Source organism: Leptonotus elevatus, chromosome 4, assembly GCF_054856555.1.
Source record: "Leptonotus elevatus isolate MCC_2025b chromosome 4, RoL_Lele_1.0, whole genome shotgun sequence".
Taxonomy (NCBI): Eukaryota; Metazoa; Chordata; class Actinopteri; order Syngnathiformes; family Syngnathidae; genus Leptonotus; species Leptonotus elevatus.
The window spans coordinates 4,994,266-5,008,371 of record NC_141242.1 but is presented as its reverse complement, the minus strand read 5'-3'; the positions used below and the strand labels follow the sequence as shown (position 1 = coordinate 5,008,371).

At 39.7% G+C, this 14,106-nt stretch overlaps 2 protein-coding genes across 5 annotated transcripts in view; both read left to right on the top strand.

Annotated features, from left to right (window-relative positions):
* LOC147175085 (DENN domain-containing protein 2A) overlaps nucleotides 1-2,965 on the top strand; it is a 37,380-nt gene extending 34,415 nt beyond the window's left edge. For both annotated transcript variants that reach the window (XM_086074881.1, XM_086074880.1), the window contains 5 exons: nucleotides 12-53; nucleotides 155-260; nucleotides 1,208-1,513; nucleotides 2,312-2,398; nucleotides 2,600-2,965. In XM_086074881.1, the coding sequence (XP_085931007.1) occupies nucleotides 12-53; nucleotides 155-260; nucleotides 1,208-1,513; nucleotides 2,312-2,398; nucleotides 2,600-2,631 (573 nt within the window). In that variant the 3' untranslated portion in view covers nucleotides 2,632-2,965. The remainder of the gene's footprint in view (nucleotides 1-11; nucleotides 54-154; nucleotides 261-1,207; nucleotides 1,514-2,311; nucleotides 2,399-2,599) is intronic.
* Nucleotides 2,966-4,469: 1,504 nt separating this feature from the next.
* The window catches only part of tead4 (TEA domain transcription factor 4), a 36,866-nt gene continuing 27,229 nt past the window's right edge, over nucleotides 4,470-14,106 (top strand). Inside the window, exons 1-2 of one of the 3 annotated variants that reach the window (XM_086073417.1) lie at nucleotides 4,470-4,686; nucleotides 12,822-13,184. In XM_086073417.1, coding sequence (XP_085929543.1) covers nucleotides 13,178-13,184 — 7 coding nt within the window. In that variant the 5' untranslated portion in view covers nucleotides 4,470-4,686; nucleotides 12,822-13,177. Of the gene's footprint in view, nucleotides 4,687-12,821; nucleotides 13,185-14,106 lie in introns of those variants that run through there. The other 2 variants (XM_086073418.1, XM_086073415.1) reach the window with 2 other exon arrangements.

Below are 14,106 nucleotides of genomic sequence, written 5' to 3'. Positions count from 1 at the left end.
ATCTCTCGCAGGTCCTGGTGGTGGACCTTGGCAACAGTCGCTTCCTACGACAGGTAGCGTACATAAAGACATAGAAGCCAAAATGTGCTAATAAGTGATTGGAGCAGATGTTGCGTGTTCTCATTGATTTCATTTCATTTTTTTCACCCTACAGATGGACGACGAGGACTCCATTCTCCCTCACAAGCTGCAGGCAGCTCTGGAACATGTACTGGAGAAGAGGAGGGAGCTGGCCTCGGACAAAGGAGACCTGCTCAATGGTGACGATTTAGCCTTCATTTTCTTTGGCGGTGTAGTGGAGTAAGGTTCCCCAAGCTGGCAAAATTGTTTCTTATAATTCTGCGTCTCCATACTTTTGCTATGCTCATATAAATCTGGATAAATAGATTCATTTATTGTATTACAGTTCGCTTGTGCATGTGAAGAACTTAAGCTCTGAGAACTCAGGCGAGGTCATTTTTATTCTCTTCTTTAAGAAGCTTCATGTTATTCTGCTCTCTGAATTTGCATAAAATACTGTACAGAAAATAGCAACATAGACTGATGGAATGAGGTTCCAATGGGTGGTGGAGTTTGCGCTTCAATTCTTCTGCGGCCCCATACTATTGCCACAATCATTTGTCTCGAAAAGATTGAGAAAAAGAGTCACTTGGCTGGACTGAGTTTTTGCTAGTAAAGTTGCTTGTGCATGTAAATGTGAAGAGGTATAGCTCTGAGCCTCAGGTGGTGGAATTATATCATCTTTTTTTTTAAGAAGAAGAAGAAGAAAAAAAGTCTTAATAAAATTCTGCCTTCTAAAAATGATATAACATACTTGGGTCATACCTAATACCAACATAGACTGATGGAATGAGGTTCCCTATGTTGGCAAAGTTAGCGTTTAATCCATCCCTGTAACTTTTGGTACGGTCATATTTCTCAACAACAATCAGTTGGTTGGGTTCACTTTATGCTGCAGGTATCTTGTGTATGTTAATGTGGAGCCGTTTAGCTCTGAACCTCAAGTGATGTAGGATTTAATCTGTTTTTGGGAAGAAACTTCATGTTCTCTAAAAATAAGAAATATTTGTTTGAAAAAGTCATACCCAATACCAACACTGGCTGTTGGAATGAGGCTTCCTAGACTCCCAAAGTTACTGTTCACTTCTACATATGACACATTATTCCCCTTTACCCCTTTTTTCTTTTCTCCTCTATCTCCTCCCAGACTCCAGCTCCCTCAGTACCGTGGTGTCAGAGGCGTTTGTGCGCTTCTTTGTGGAAATGGTCGGCCATTACTCGCTCTTCATGGGTGGGTCAGAGCGTGAGGACGACTCATCCGTTTCGTCTCCCACTTCACTCAGTCCCTCCTCCTCTTCCTCCTCCTCCTCCTACTCCTCCTCCTTTCAACGGGAGGCCTTTCGGAAGGCGGTCACCTCCAAGAGTTTGAGGAGGTTCCTGGAGGTGTTCATGGAGACCCAAATGTTTACAGGCTTCATCCAGGAGAGGGAGCTGCGCAGACAGGGCCTCAGAGGTACTATAAAAATGAATACCTACTGCCAACGCTCATTAATGGAATGGAATGAGGTTCCCTAGATCTGTAAAGTTAGTGTAAACATCCAGTGCCAACTATGTATTTGTCTTCCATAATCAGTCGACTGGCTTTACCAAGAATAAGCATCTTGGAATACTTACCTCAGATTTTTCTATTAGGGGGAAAAAAATTCAAATGCATATATAATACTGACAACCGGCTGGAATGGAGTTAGGTTCCCTAAGATGGTAAAATTAGCATGCCAGTACTTCTGCATCATCTCTGTTTTGGCATGCACATCTTTGCCAGAAAATAATTTGTATATTACAACAAACTTTTCTCAAGCTGTTGGAATGGAATGAGGTTCCCTAGGATGGAAGTTAGAGCACCAATACTACTGCTTCCCTGCATTTTTGCTATGCTTGCATTTGTCAACAAGGATAGGCTTACTTTGTTTTAGCTAGTTTGGTGGTAGAGTTGAATCTTTTTTTAAATAAACTTCTGCCCTCCTCAAACGTATGTGACAACTTGGTGAAAATACCAAAACAGAATGGTGGAATGGAGTGAGGTTCCCTCAGCTCAAAGTTTGTGTGTCAATACTGCTTTGGCCCTGTGATTTTGCAATGCTCATATTTGTAGAAAAGAATCAGACGGCTGACGTACTTTATTGTGTTAGTGAGCGTGTGAATGTCTTGATGTTTAGCTCTGAGCCTCAGGTACACGGTAATTGTAAAAGTCTTTTTTTCTCTCTCTTTTTCTTGACACAAAACCTGATCAATCATGTCCTTCTTCCTCCAGGTCTGTTTGAGGTGCGAGCGCAGGAGTATCTTGACTCACTTCCTGGCAGTGAACAGCGAGGAGTTAACAAGTTCTTAAAAGGTTTAGGTGAGACTTTTATTTGTGGCAGATCCTTTAATGAGCTGTAGCTTGAGGGTCCGCAAAATAGTAAGCAATAAGTTACATTGCATCATTTAAAAAGGATTAGATCATGCAGTATATAACATTTCAAAAGCTTTGACAACCTGTGTTTTAGTGTTGCATTCTTTTCTGATGTTGTGTTTGGTTTTTGCGTGTCTTTTTTTTAAGGAAACAAGATGAAATTCCTCTCCAAGAAGTGACACTTGCAAACACGATGACGAAAGAAGACGGGGAGAAAAAAAAGAATGGGTAGCTTTCAAGTGAAAGGGGGGGAGCCTGCAAGTTGAATAAACGCATTCATGTTGCGCGGGAACTCGTATCACGGATGAGCTTTCAATGTAAAGCAAAGCACGGTGTTAATATTTCAGGAACTCATTCATACATTCCAACTATTTCCTGTAGAAGTTTTGACACTACTACAACTTCTTCTTCAACAGGAGGCTTCGAGTTAATTTATATTCTTTGTTTGTTTTTTTAAGTCAACGTAATCTCCCTTTTGTGTGCGTGTGTGTATGCGTGCGTGCGTGCGTGCGTGTGTAAAGAAAACTCCTGTACTTTGTTCATAGACTTTATTTAACAAGAATCTAGACTTGGTTTGTTGGGTGTACGTACCACTCGTTCAAGTAAATTAACTGTTTTGTGTGTTTATGATCAGAGTATAGATGAGCACCAAATGAAAGGCAGAGGAAGAAAATGTGAAGACGAGCAGAGAATGAATGTTAATGCGTCAAAAGATGGGGGGGGTGGGGGGTTGAAGATGACGCGTGCTTTTGTGGTAGGTCAATCAGCATCAATAGGTTTGCCTTCACCTTTGAGAATGGAACATTATAAATAAAGTTGTACATTTGTATTTGATAAATGACACTTTGATTTGGACTGCAATGGTTTATGTTCAAGGCAGGGTGCACACAAACTGATTTTTAAACTCTTGACACAACCCAATAAATTTCAGATGTTCTATAGAAGGCTTTTCCTAACTTTTTTTTTTTTTTTTTTGATGCCTTTTATCTTTGGAAGTGTTGTAGCTAAATGTGGTCAGGATTTGGATAATTTGTAAGATAACAATTATTATCTTGGTCTCATTTTTTATATCACAACAACCTCAAATGTGAACAGGGGTGTTAAGACTTTTTTTTTTTTAATCATTATTTTGGAATGCAGACTGAAAACGGACGTTGCCATTGTTTTATTGCATCCTTTCGAAAGCAGTTTGTTTGCTTGCAGTTTTGGTTGTTTGACACAGCTTTCAAAAGTGTATCAAATCTTTAGTTCGACCCATGACATGGTTTCCATGCTACATACTACAAGAGGGATTATACATCTGTGTACGTTACGTAATATAATTTAAATCTGTTGGACATCCTGATCTAATTTCAATGAACCAGATGATCTTTTCGGTTTACTTCTGGAGGGCAGGGCAGGGCAGTAATTCCTAGCGTCACCACTGGGAGGTCCCAGTAGTTCACACAATTAGCAGAAAAAAAAGAAAAGGGCCTCCCAGGGATGAGACCTTCGTCCTGAAATTGAAAAATATACTTCAAACAAAGATGATAATAATCTGGAAAATAATATATAAAAGAAACAAAAGGGACCACAAATTTTAGAGAGAAAAAGAAAGATGTTTGAAATGTAGTGAAAACCTATTGATTTCTCAATGTTTAAGTTGTCTGGGAAAAAATAGTTGGATGAAAAAAAAACCATACCACAAGTACACGTCGATGTATTGACTATTCAACAGACATTAACAGAATAAACATAATTTTGATTCAGTGCATCACTGATGTACTGAGCATTGATTACTTGACTTTCTGCGTTGTGTTAATGGTGAGAGTCAATCATTTACAGTAACTAATATCTATGTTGTTTTTAAATTATGGTGGCATTCACATTGGACTCTCAACAATAAAAGCATAATACCACGAAAGATATTTTGTCCACCTTAGTACGAATGTTTGACTCTCAGCATTCACACAATGGAACTTGCCTCACTCCCCTCCCGACCCCTCCCTCTTCCTCACCCCCTCCGTGATGACGCGGCGACGGGTCAGACGTGCCTCCCCTCCCGCGGTCTTTTCTGCGGCTTTTTTTCCGGGCTTCATGTCATACCACGGCTAATTCCGCAAATTCCTGCCCTGCTCTCGCTTCAAACAAACGCCACCGGCAAAGGAGGCTCGACAGCAACAACAATAAAAGAAAACAAAAGAGAAGAAGAGAAGTTAGCCAACTGTTGCTCCACCTTCGAGGACTCCCAGCAGGTAAGATCTCCATAGCGCTTTTTACACACTTATCTTGACCATTGAAAAAGTTTGTCAAATGTGACGGGAAGCCACTGTTTGAACTTATTTTCACACTCATGGTGATTCCCTTTCACTGTCGGGGACAACATTCCAAGAATGCTCCAAATTTTAAGATGGAATTTCACACATTTTAAAGTCTCCGCCGCCAGTTCACTGGCTGTGACTCGGCGGGAACTTTTTGGACTACTTTCTAATGGACTTTAGTCATTTCTTTTGTGGTTAAAAAATGAGCTGTGTCAACTTTGAGAGAGCTAATTGAGTTGGCCTGATTTCAGTGTTGTAAAATTCCCAGAATTCATAGCATTCCCGCGGCGCTTGACGTGACGTAGTTAATTAATACACCTGCCGAGGCTGGCGCAATAATGGCGGATCAAGTAAGTATAAGCGAAGTGCGCATTACGTTTGCGCATGCGTGAAAATCAAGTTAAAAAACAAAACAAACTTGCTGGTACTCATTTAATTTACTCAACTAAGGCGCTAACGTCACAAAGTACAGTCGTCCGCAACAAGTTTATTTTTTGTCAGTACCAGTGTGAGTAGGTTTTTTTTTGTGTATTACCGGTTTGTCAATAAAGTTTGGGGAGACCGTAATAAGGTTTAAAAAGGCACCGTTAACTATTGACTCGTAAAACATTATCATACTTAGAATATTAGCTAACTGAAAAATAATACATCTCCATTTTGTCATTAGTGATTAATATAAAATAAATACTTGCTAAGTCATGTATATTTCAATTGTAGTTCACAAATTAAAGCATGATTAAATTTATCATTTCAAACGTATCACAAACTCAATGTTGTGCTTTCAAAACAAACCACCCAAAAACAGCAAACAACCAGTTTTAAAATTTGATGCATAAATTACAGGGATTTATTTAACACATAGTGATGGTTTGCTGGTACATTGGCCTGACTTGGATGCAGGCAGCATGGGTTCAATTTCCCATCTATGAATGTGAACGTGAGCATATTGGATAATTGGATAGTTAGCACGTCTGCCTCACCGCTCTTTGGTTCGGTGTTAGAAAGAATAGACTGCGACTATGACTGTGACTTAATACTATCCAGACATTCAGCACGCAAAAATAATCAAGAGCTCATTTCAACTGGTAAAAAGAAATATCTATTTTTTGATGGATGGATGGATAGTTACTCAATTTTCTGCTGTTCGTTTTTTTTGGATGTGGAAGGAAATTGTGCCTAAAACGTTCAACATTGTTTGCTGCATTTATTTACACAAATATATCATGTTTTATAACTTGGTTTCGTGTGCATTTATTTTGAACTACATGTATACTTTGCAGGGGTTTACTCCGGCTCCCTCCCGCATTCAAAATACATGATAGGAATAAGCGGTTCAGAAAATGGATGTATGGTTAGTTGAATACTCTAAATTGTTCATTGTGTGAATGTGAGAGGGACGGATTGTTTGTCTATACGTGCCCTGCTATTGACTGGCTAATAGTCCGGGATGTACCCTGTTGCTCTCCCAGCAGGGATAAGATGAGCATTATAGAAAATTAAGTTATATTTAAAAACGTTTTTTTTTTTAAATGCTACGTTAAGTAGTCATTCACTCTGCATGGCGAACGTTAGTTCATACCGAATGCTTCTAACAAATGGGTTGCAATTAAAAACGTACACACATGTAGTTGTAGAATATGATACATTGGTGTAAATTAATATAGCAAATGGTATTTAAAGCATCAACGACTACACAGGCAAGTCATCCGTTGGACATTTTAGCACAACTTGGTTTTGACTTAAAATAGGATGCGACTTTTTTCTGTAATATTTATTCAAGTAAAGGTGACTGAGTTGTTGTTAATGTAAACAACAATAATTATGTTTGAATAATAGAACCTCTGAAGTCTTCTTTAAGTGTCATGTGAGCATAAAAGATGTCTTAACTGCTGAATAATACGAATAGAAAGTAAAAATAAGAGTTTTTAGAGATGCAAGTTGTTGTTCAGCCAATTTTTTTGAGTTATTAGTTGCGAGCGCTAAGTGGTGGCAACGAAGCTCACAATGAGCAGCAGCTAGTGAACAATTCTTCAAGAAAAAGTGCTTGCTTCAAGCTGTTTGTCGCAATTCTCGGTAGAAGATGAACTCATTCACTGCCATTGACGGCTATAGACGTCAAAAATTCATTTGAACTATTTCTATTTAACATTTTTTCCACTTTTGTTAACAAGAGTACGAAACCCTAGAAAAAAAAATACTGTACATTTAGAACAGATATAAAAATTTGTGATTGATCGTGAGTTAACTATTGAAGTCATGCAGTTAATTACAATCAAAAATTTAAATCGCTTGACACGATTTAAAAAAAGAAAAGAAAAGATTATTAAAAATTAGGGGCGTCAGGCGATTAAAATATTTAATCGTAATTAATCGCATGACTTCACTAGTTAACTCATGATTAATCACAAATTTTATATCTGTTCTAAATGTACAATTTAAAAAAATCTAGGTTTTCATGCTCTTGTTAACAAAAGTGAAAAAAAAGTTAAACTAATAGAAATAGTTCAAATTAATTTTTGACGTCTATAACCGTCAGTGGCAGTGAATGAGTTAAACAAAGCAGAAAAGTACACGTTTAACCAAACTATACATTACAAAGCTTGCTAGCTTAATGCTAACATGCAATGCAGAATAACATAGACGATCTAATAAAACTGGTGTTGTTGTTTGAGTAGGTCTAACTATGTGTGCTGAATGAATATGGACACACCCTATATACGCACAATGTATAATGCGAGCCTGTATGATCGACCTCATGTTACGGCCGAACATCGCAGTTGCTACAGCTGCTGGAATTGAAAGGTCGAATGTGAGTATTGTCAGTCAAGGTTCAAGCTCACAAGTGTGTGCGTGATGGCGTCCCGCAGGGCAGCTGACGGGAGTGTGTGTTGTAGCGGGTGCAACAGGTGGGATGGCACAGTGTGACAGGGCGGTAAAGAGTACAGCTGTCAAACCGTTGAGGAATGGGAATGTTTTTTTTGTTTTTTTTGCCGAATACTTGTTTGTTGATTTAACTAATTCACTGCCATTGACGGTTATAGACGTCAAATATTCATTTGAACTATTTCTATTCGTTACATTTTTTTTCTCCACTTTTGTTAACAAGAGTATGAAAACCTAGAATTTTTTTATTGTACATTTAGAACAGATATAAAATGTGTGATTAATTGTGAGTTAACGCGTGAAGTCATGCAATTAATTACGATAAAAAAAAATTAATCGCCTGACGCCCCTAATTGTTAATAATCTTTTTTTTTTATCGCGTCAGGCGATTAAATGTTTTATTGTAATTAATCGCATGACCTCAATAGTTAACTCACGATTAATAAATTTATTGATAAAGTCAGGCTAATTAACTCATTCACTGCCATTGAAGGCTATTGATGTCAAAAATTCATTTGAACTATTTCTATTAGTTTAAACATTTTTCCACTTTTGTTAACAATAGTATGAAAACCTAGATTTTTATAAAATATAAAATATAAAATGTATGATTAATCGTGGGTTAACTATTGATTATTAACAATTAGGAGCGTCAGGCGATTACATTTTTTTTATCGTAATTAATTGGATGACTTCACAAGTTAACGCACGATTAATCACACATTTTATATCTGTTCTAAATGTACAATAACAATTTTTTCCCTAGGTTTTCATACTCTTGATAACAAAAGTGGAAAAAAAAAGTTAAACTAATAGAAATAGTTCAAATAAATTTTTAGCCGTCAATGGCAGTGAATGAGTTACATTATTTTTTTTATTTTTCCTCTGCTTTGTTCGTGTCTGCGTGTGATGGGCGTGTGGGTGTAAAGAAGGAGCTGCTCTGAGACGCCACTGCGCTCATCCCACATAGCGATCATTCCTCCTCGGCTCGCATGAGAATGAAGAATAATGGCTCGCCATGTATGTGAGCCTCGTACAACAAAGGCTTGGTCGCCCCCTTCATTGCCGTCGTCGTGTACTTGTTTGTTTTTTCAGGCGAACACGCCAAATAAATGGTTTTGTTTTCTTCAACCGGTTGCGTTCGGTGGTCTTGTTGTGCCAAAACTGACTTGCTGTGCAACAGGTGAGTTCTAGAGCAGCCGTTCTGAAACTTTTTACGGCAAAGAATATCAAGTCAAACTGTCACCATTATGGCCAATGTTGAAATAGAGTAGGTCCGAGTGTTTGATTGTGAAGACCTTTCTTTCTGACACAGGTGATGATTTGCCGATGTGTCATACTGCCACATTCTAGCGCCAGCTGCTCCTGAGGAAGATTTACGCGATGTCAGCTGTTTTTATTTCTTTGCCTCAAGTATCAGGGCCTGGCATCGTCAGTCTCCACGAGTAGTCGATACTTTAGAATAAACATAAAAACATCGGCCCATTGAGCGACAAGAGACCTGACTTTTTTTGAGATGAGAGCTGTTGTTCGGACAGTTTTTTTGCTTTGACTAATGAGTGCAAACATCAGATAAAATAAATATCAAACTAGGAGAATGTTATAGAACCACATAGCCAGCAAATGCATAATATAACCCTTTAAGCAGCAACCAGTGCAGAAATGCATACAGATATTCAGCATAACAGTCATACATACTTTATCCTCTGCAAGGAGCTGAGATGTCTATTCTGTACAGACGTCAATTACTGTGCCATACACCGAGAATCGCTTTTGTTTGTTTATAAATAGCCTCTGACAACGCGCGTATAGTAAGGGATGTGTTCGAAACGCCACTTCCTGTCGCTCTTTAGCATTAGCTTGTCTTTAGCTGATTAAACAAATTCTTTTACTCGTTTATTTGTAGTGAAAGAATGAGGAAAGGCACTAAAAAGCAAAACGAAAGACAGTGACAACAATTGGAACGAGGCAGCAGAAAGCAATAAAAAAAAAAAAAGACCACAACATTGTGTTGTCTTTTCAACAAATATCAATGTTCATTTCAAGGAGAATTTTTCATAACAGCTGCCATATTTGTGTGCACTCAGCAAAAAAGGCAAGAAAACCGCCCCGCTCGTCTGAGAACCTCTCACCACGACTTTCCATCCATTCCAGCCTGATCCCATACCGTTGACGTATTTACATTGACATTCCCCAGATGATTAGTTTAAGTTACCGACAGTGGAGACAAACGATAAACAATAAATAAAGTTTCCAGTAACGCAAAGGAAAATTACCTTCTTTTTTTCCCCCCAATTTTTTTTTCTCCCAGTGGTGGTTTTTATCATCTGCATCTTATATGTGATATTTTTCAATCTTTTTTTTTTTTGGTCACTATGACTTTGTTTGTTTCGACTGGGTAAGCAGTTGTGTTACCGCAGCACCAGCTGGAGGGATTATCCCGTTGAGCGGATCCAGGCAAGAGGGGCCTCGCTGGGGGTGAATGTAGGACCACGCTTGACGTGTGTATGTGTGTGGGGGTGTGTGTGTGTGTGTGTGAGTGGAGAGCGGGGGCTTTCGGTTAATTAACCTGCCGGACAGTTTGACTTTGTGAGTGCCACGCAGCACACTAATAATTTATGATGAAGTCCAGTTGACCGATAGTAAACCCTGATGCGAAGCTGCAGCCAGTTTGAAGATGTATATTTGTTAGGGGTGTGCCCAAAAAATCGATTCTCATAAGAATCGCGATTCTCATTTAGTAGGATTCAGAATCGGTTTTAAATGTCCCAAAATCGATTTTATTTAAATTTGTTTATACTGTCTTGCCTTTGTCTTTGTGTGCGCCTTTATTTGGAGCGCTGTTCATGTTGTACCCGATTTGGCCACTTAGGGGCAGTGTGGTTCCACTGTTAAATTGTAGCCACATAGAGAGTAGAAGGAAAAAGTCACGATCAAGTTATTCCAATTAAAGTTGTTTTTTTTGCAGTGTGGAGCCGTTCTTTTGAGTGATAAAAGTGCCGCGAGTAGCGCGCTAATTAGCATTAGCGAGTCACACTGAAGTAGATCATTACAATTCCTTACACATCTATAGATTGAAGCAAAAATCATTGTCAATCAAATCACTTTGAATCAAAAATCGCCCTCAATCGAAAATCGATTCTGAATCGAATCGCAGGCCCAAAAATCGGAATCGAATCGAATCGTGAGACATTCAAAGATTCCCACCCCTAATAGCTATCTGTATTGGCCTTGAAAAAAACATATTGGTCTATCACTATAATAAACCTACAGTACATCACAGAAAAAGTTGTTGCTCTGTGGACGCTTCTTCCTCGCACTTTGCCGTTTCCGCCATATTCCCGACTCCTTCTGCGCATTCCCCAGTATAATCTGCTTTGAAGGCGCCGTCCTTCCACCACACTTAACTCACACTCATGTTTGGGCTTATGAGTGACGTCACTGGCCGCCCCTCCCTGTCCTTTCCTTGCCCTAAACGGACAGGCCGGGGAGTCGGTACGCAACGGACAAAGCTGCGATTTGTACTGACTCATGAGGTCCTTCTCCCGAAAGAGCTTCCGTCTTGGCCCCGCTCCATTTGACACGCACATCCTAAACAACACTGTGTCGAGAGCAAACAGGATGCCCATCTGTCGCCGGACGTCTCTGCGCCTCCGTCGCTTTCCTGCAAATCTCGCTCATTTCAATGGAACGTCAAACTTAATTAGCCCCGTTAATTGGCCATGAGCTTCTGAACTGAGAAATTCCGGCTCAACAATTAAGAATGCAGACAGCTACAGTGAAGATGACGAAACGGGCGAACCCCAAAGCTCCCTCTGGCCTTAATAATCTGCTGCGGTCCTATTGGCATGTGTGTGCGTGTGCGCGTCTGGACGGTGATCCCTCTTTAATGTGGCTCCTCGTGTATTGACTTTGGGCCCCTCCAGCAGCCCCTCCTTCCCCTTCCAGCTCATCTTCACACCAGGCGCTGCTTTATTTGTTTTCTCGCCAGCGCTAACCCAATCAAACTCACTTTTTACATGTTGCTATGGACAGCCGTGGGCTAGTAGTGACTTTTAGGGCAATATCAAAGGACCTGATGTGTTTTATATTTAATACAGAACTTTTATTTGGTCAATGGGTATTTGTAAAAGCCTGATCATTTTCTTTGTGACTTTCCAGAAGCATTGCAGCTCCCATAATTTGCCATTCCAGCTATTGGGCCAATGTGCACATTTTTTTTTTATGATGATGGTGATGTTCTGAACTCTGCCTAGCAACAGGTGACTATGCAGAAAAGCATGATGTAAACAAGAATCTTTTGAGCGATTGTTGATCTGCAAATAGCGAAAGAGCGAAAAGGAGTAGAATACAATACAGTGGACAAGTGGTGCGCACATCTGCCTCATACTTTAGAGGTTGTGGGTTCAAATCGGAGCTGTGGGCTTCCAGTTTGGAATTTGGGGTTTCTCTCTCCCCTACAACTCTAGTGAGGAATATAGAATTTAAATTTCAAACGTGAGATTTGATCATTTATTTACTTGATGCACTTGCTAATGAGAGAAAATCAGAAATATAATTCTTGCGATTGGCTGGCAACTAGTTCAGGGTGTACTCCGCCTACTGCCCAAAGCCAGCTGGGATAGACTCCAGCACCCCCGCGACCCTTGTGAGGAATAAGCGGTCACACAAATGAATGGATGAGAAATATAATTCAATACAATTACATTCCAATGTATTTAAATTGTTAAACTATAATTAGTTGTATAGATTAACTGTTACTGAACTAGAATATTGTAGGTTTTGCTGAAGTTGTTGGTTGGTTAAAAAAAACAAAAAAACATTGAAACTTATAGAGGACCAAAACTGCCAGAATTAAAAATTAATAAATAAATGACTAAAAGTGAAAAATAAAAACTGATATAGCAAATTGATTTCAAAATTAAATACAAAAATTAAATAGAAATGGAAATAAAAGCAACAATTTATATATATATAAGTATATATATATATACACGACTATCTTGTCGACTGTGACCACAACTTGCAACTTGAGTTGCTCGATAACATGTCGTGGTGACAGTGGTCAAGATAAATTATCGTGTAATTGGACAAAAAATTATTTTAAAAGGTCTGATCTGGTGAGTGACGTGGGTGTCGGTGAAAGAAACTACTTTCATTTGAATTGTTTTCTTCCCTTTTTGTAGGGTTCCCCTGCCAACATCACACTGGTGGATTCCATAAAAGCAGCACCGCAACATCAAGCCCGCCGATCCCTCGTTCCCACCTTCACCTGCCCCGCAGCCCGGCCCCTACCCCAACCGCCGAGCATCCACCCCTTGCTCCGTGGTCCCCTTCCCTTCTTCCCACCACGTCTACGGAGTGGGTGTCGGCTCCCTCCCCCAGGGCTGGGAGCGAGGAGCTGGGAGACCCGCTAGACAAGCCCTTGGAGAACGATGCAGAGGGCGTGTGGAGCCCCGACATCGAGCAGAGCTTCCAAGAGGCCCTGGCCATCTACCCGCCTTGCGGCCGTAGGAAGATCATCCTCTCTGATGAGGGCAAGATGTACGGTACGCCCTGCCTCTCTATCTCTTTCAACTTGTAGATATATGAAAAAAAAGTCTTTCACACACGTGCACGCACACTCGTTCACCTTCTTGTGTTTCCGGCACAGCTGTCACTTTTTCCCTCGGGGCCCCTCAACGACGCAAAACATTGTTAGCCAAAACTTGACTAACAGATGCTATCAGAATCCATGCCAGCTTATCTGAGGCTTGGAATCGAGTGTCGTCTTGTGTTTTTAGTGTTTTCGTAAATAATTTGCTCTGAGCTGATAAGTTGTAACTAAGGCAAGGTAGTAGTGTAGTGGTTCACATAGCTGACTTTGATGCAGCTGGCGTTGAATTGCACCAGTCCATTTGGCTGCAAGTCAGCTGGGACGGTTTCCAGCTCCCCTGTGACCCTGAACATGATAAGCGGGATGGAAAATGATGGATAGTTGAAATATGAGGCATAGGATGATGATGTGTTGCATGTCACGATGGGTATTCATAGATATTTCCTTGGTTGAGAAAAATTACTCATCCAATTATTATTTTTTTGATTCTTAATTAAAATTCCGACAGTTTTCTTTTCTTGAGCGTGAACATTTTTTCTTTATTAAAGAGAAAAGTGGAAGAGTCAGCAGTTGCTACTTAAAGTAATTCCAGCCAACTGATTCTTCTTCATGTCTTTAGTTGGCTGCAGGCCGGAAAAGAAAGCGCTGCGGGTGATCAGTTTTTGTCATCGGCAATAAAAGGCATTCATCGTCAAGCCGTAACATATTTTTAAACTGAAATCGGCCAATAGCGAATGGAGCACCGTTATTAACGACACTTTGTCTTATTTTTAGGAAACAAGTGTAACAGCACTTATGATTATACAATATACATATATCAATATAAAAAAAATGTGCGTACTGTGCTTTTTGCAAGTGAACTATATTGCGCAATC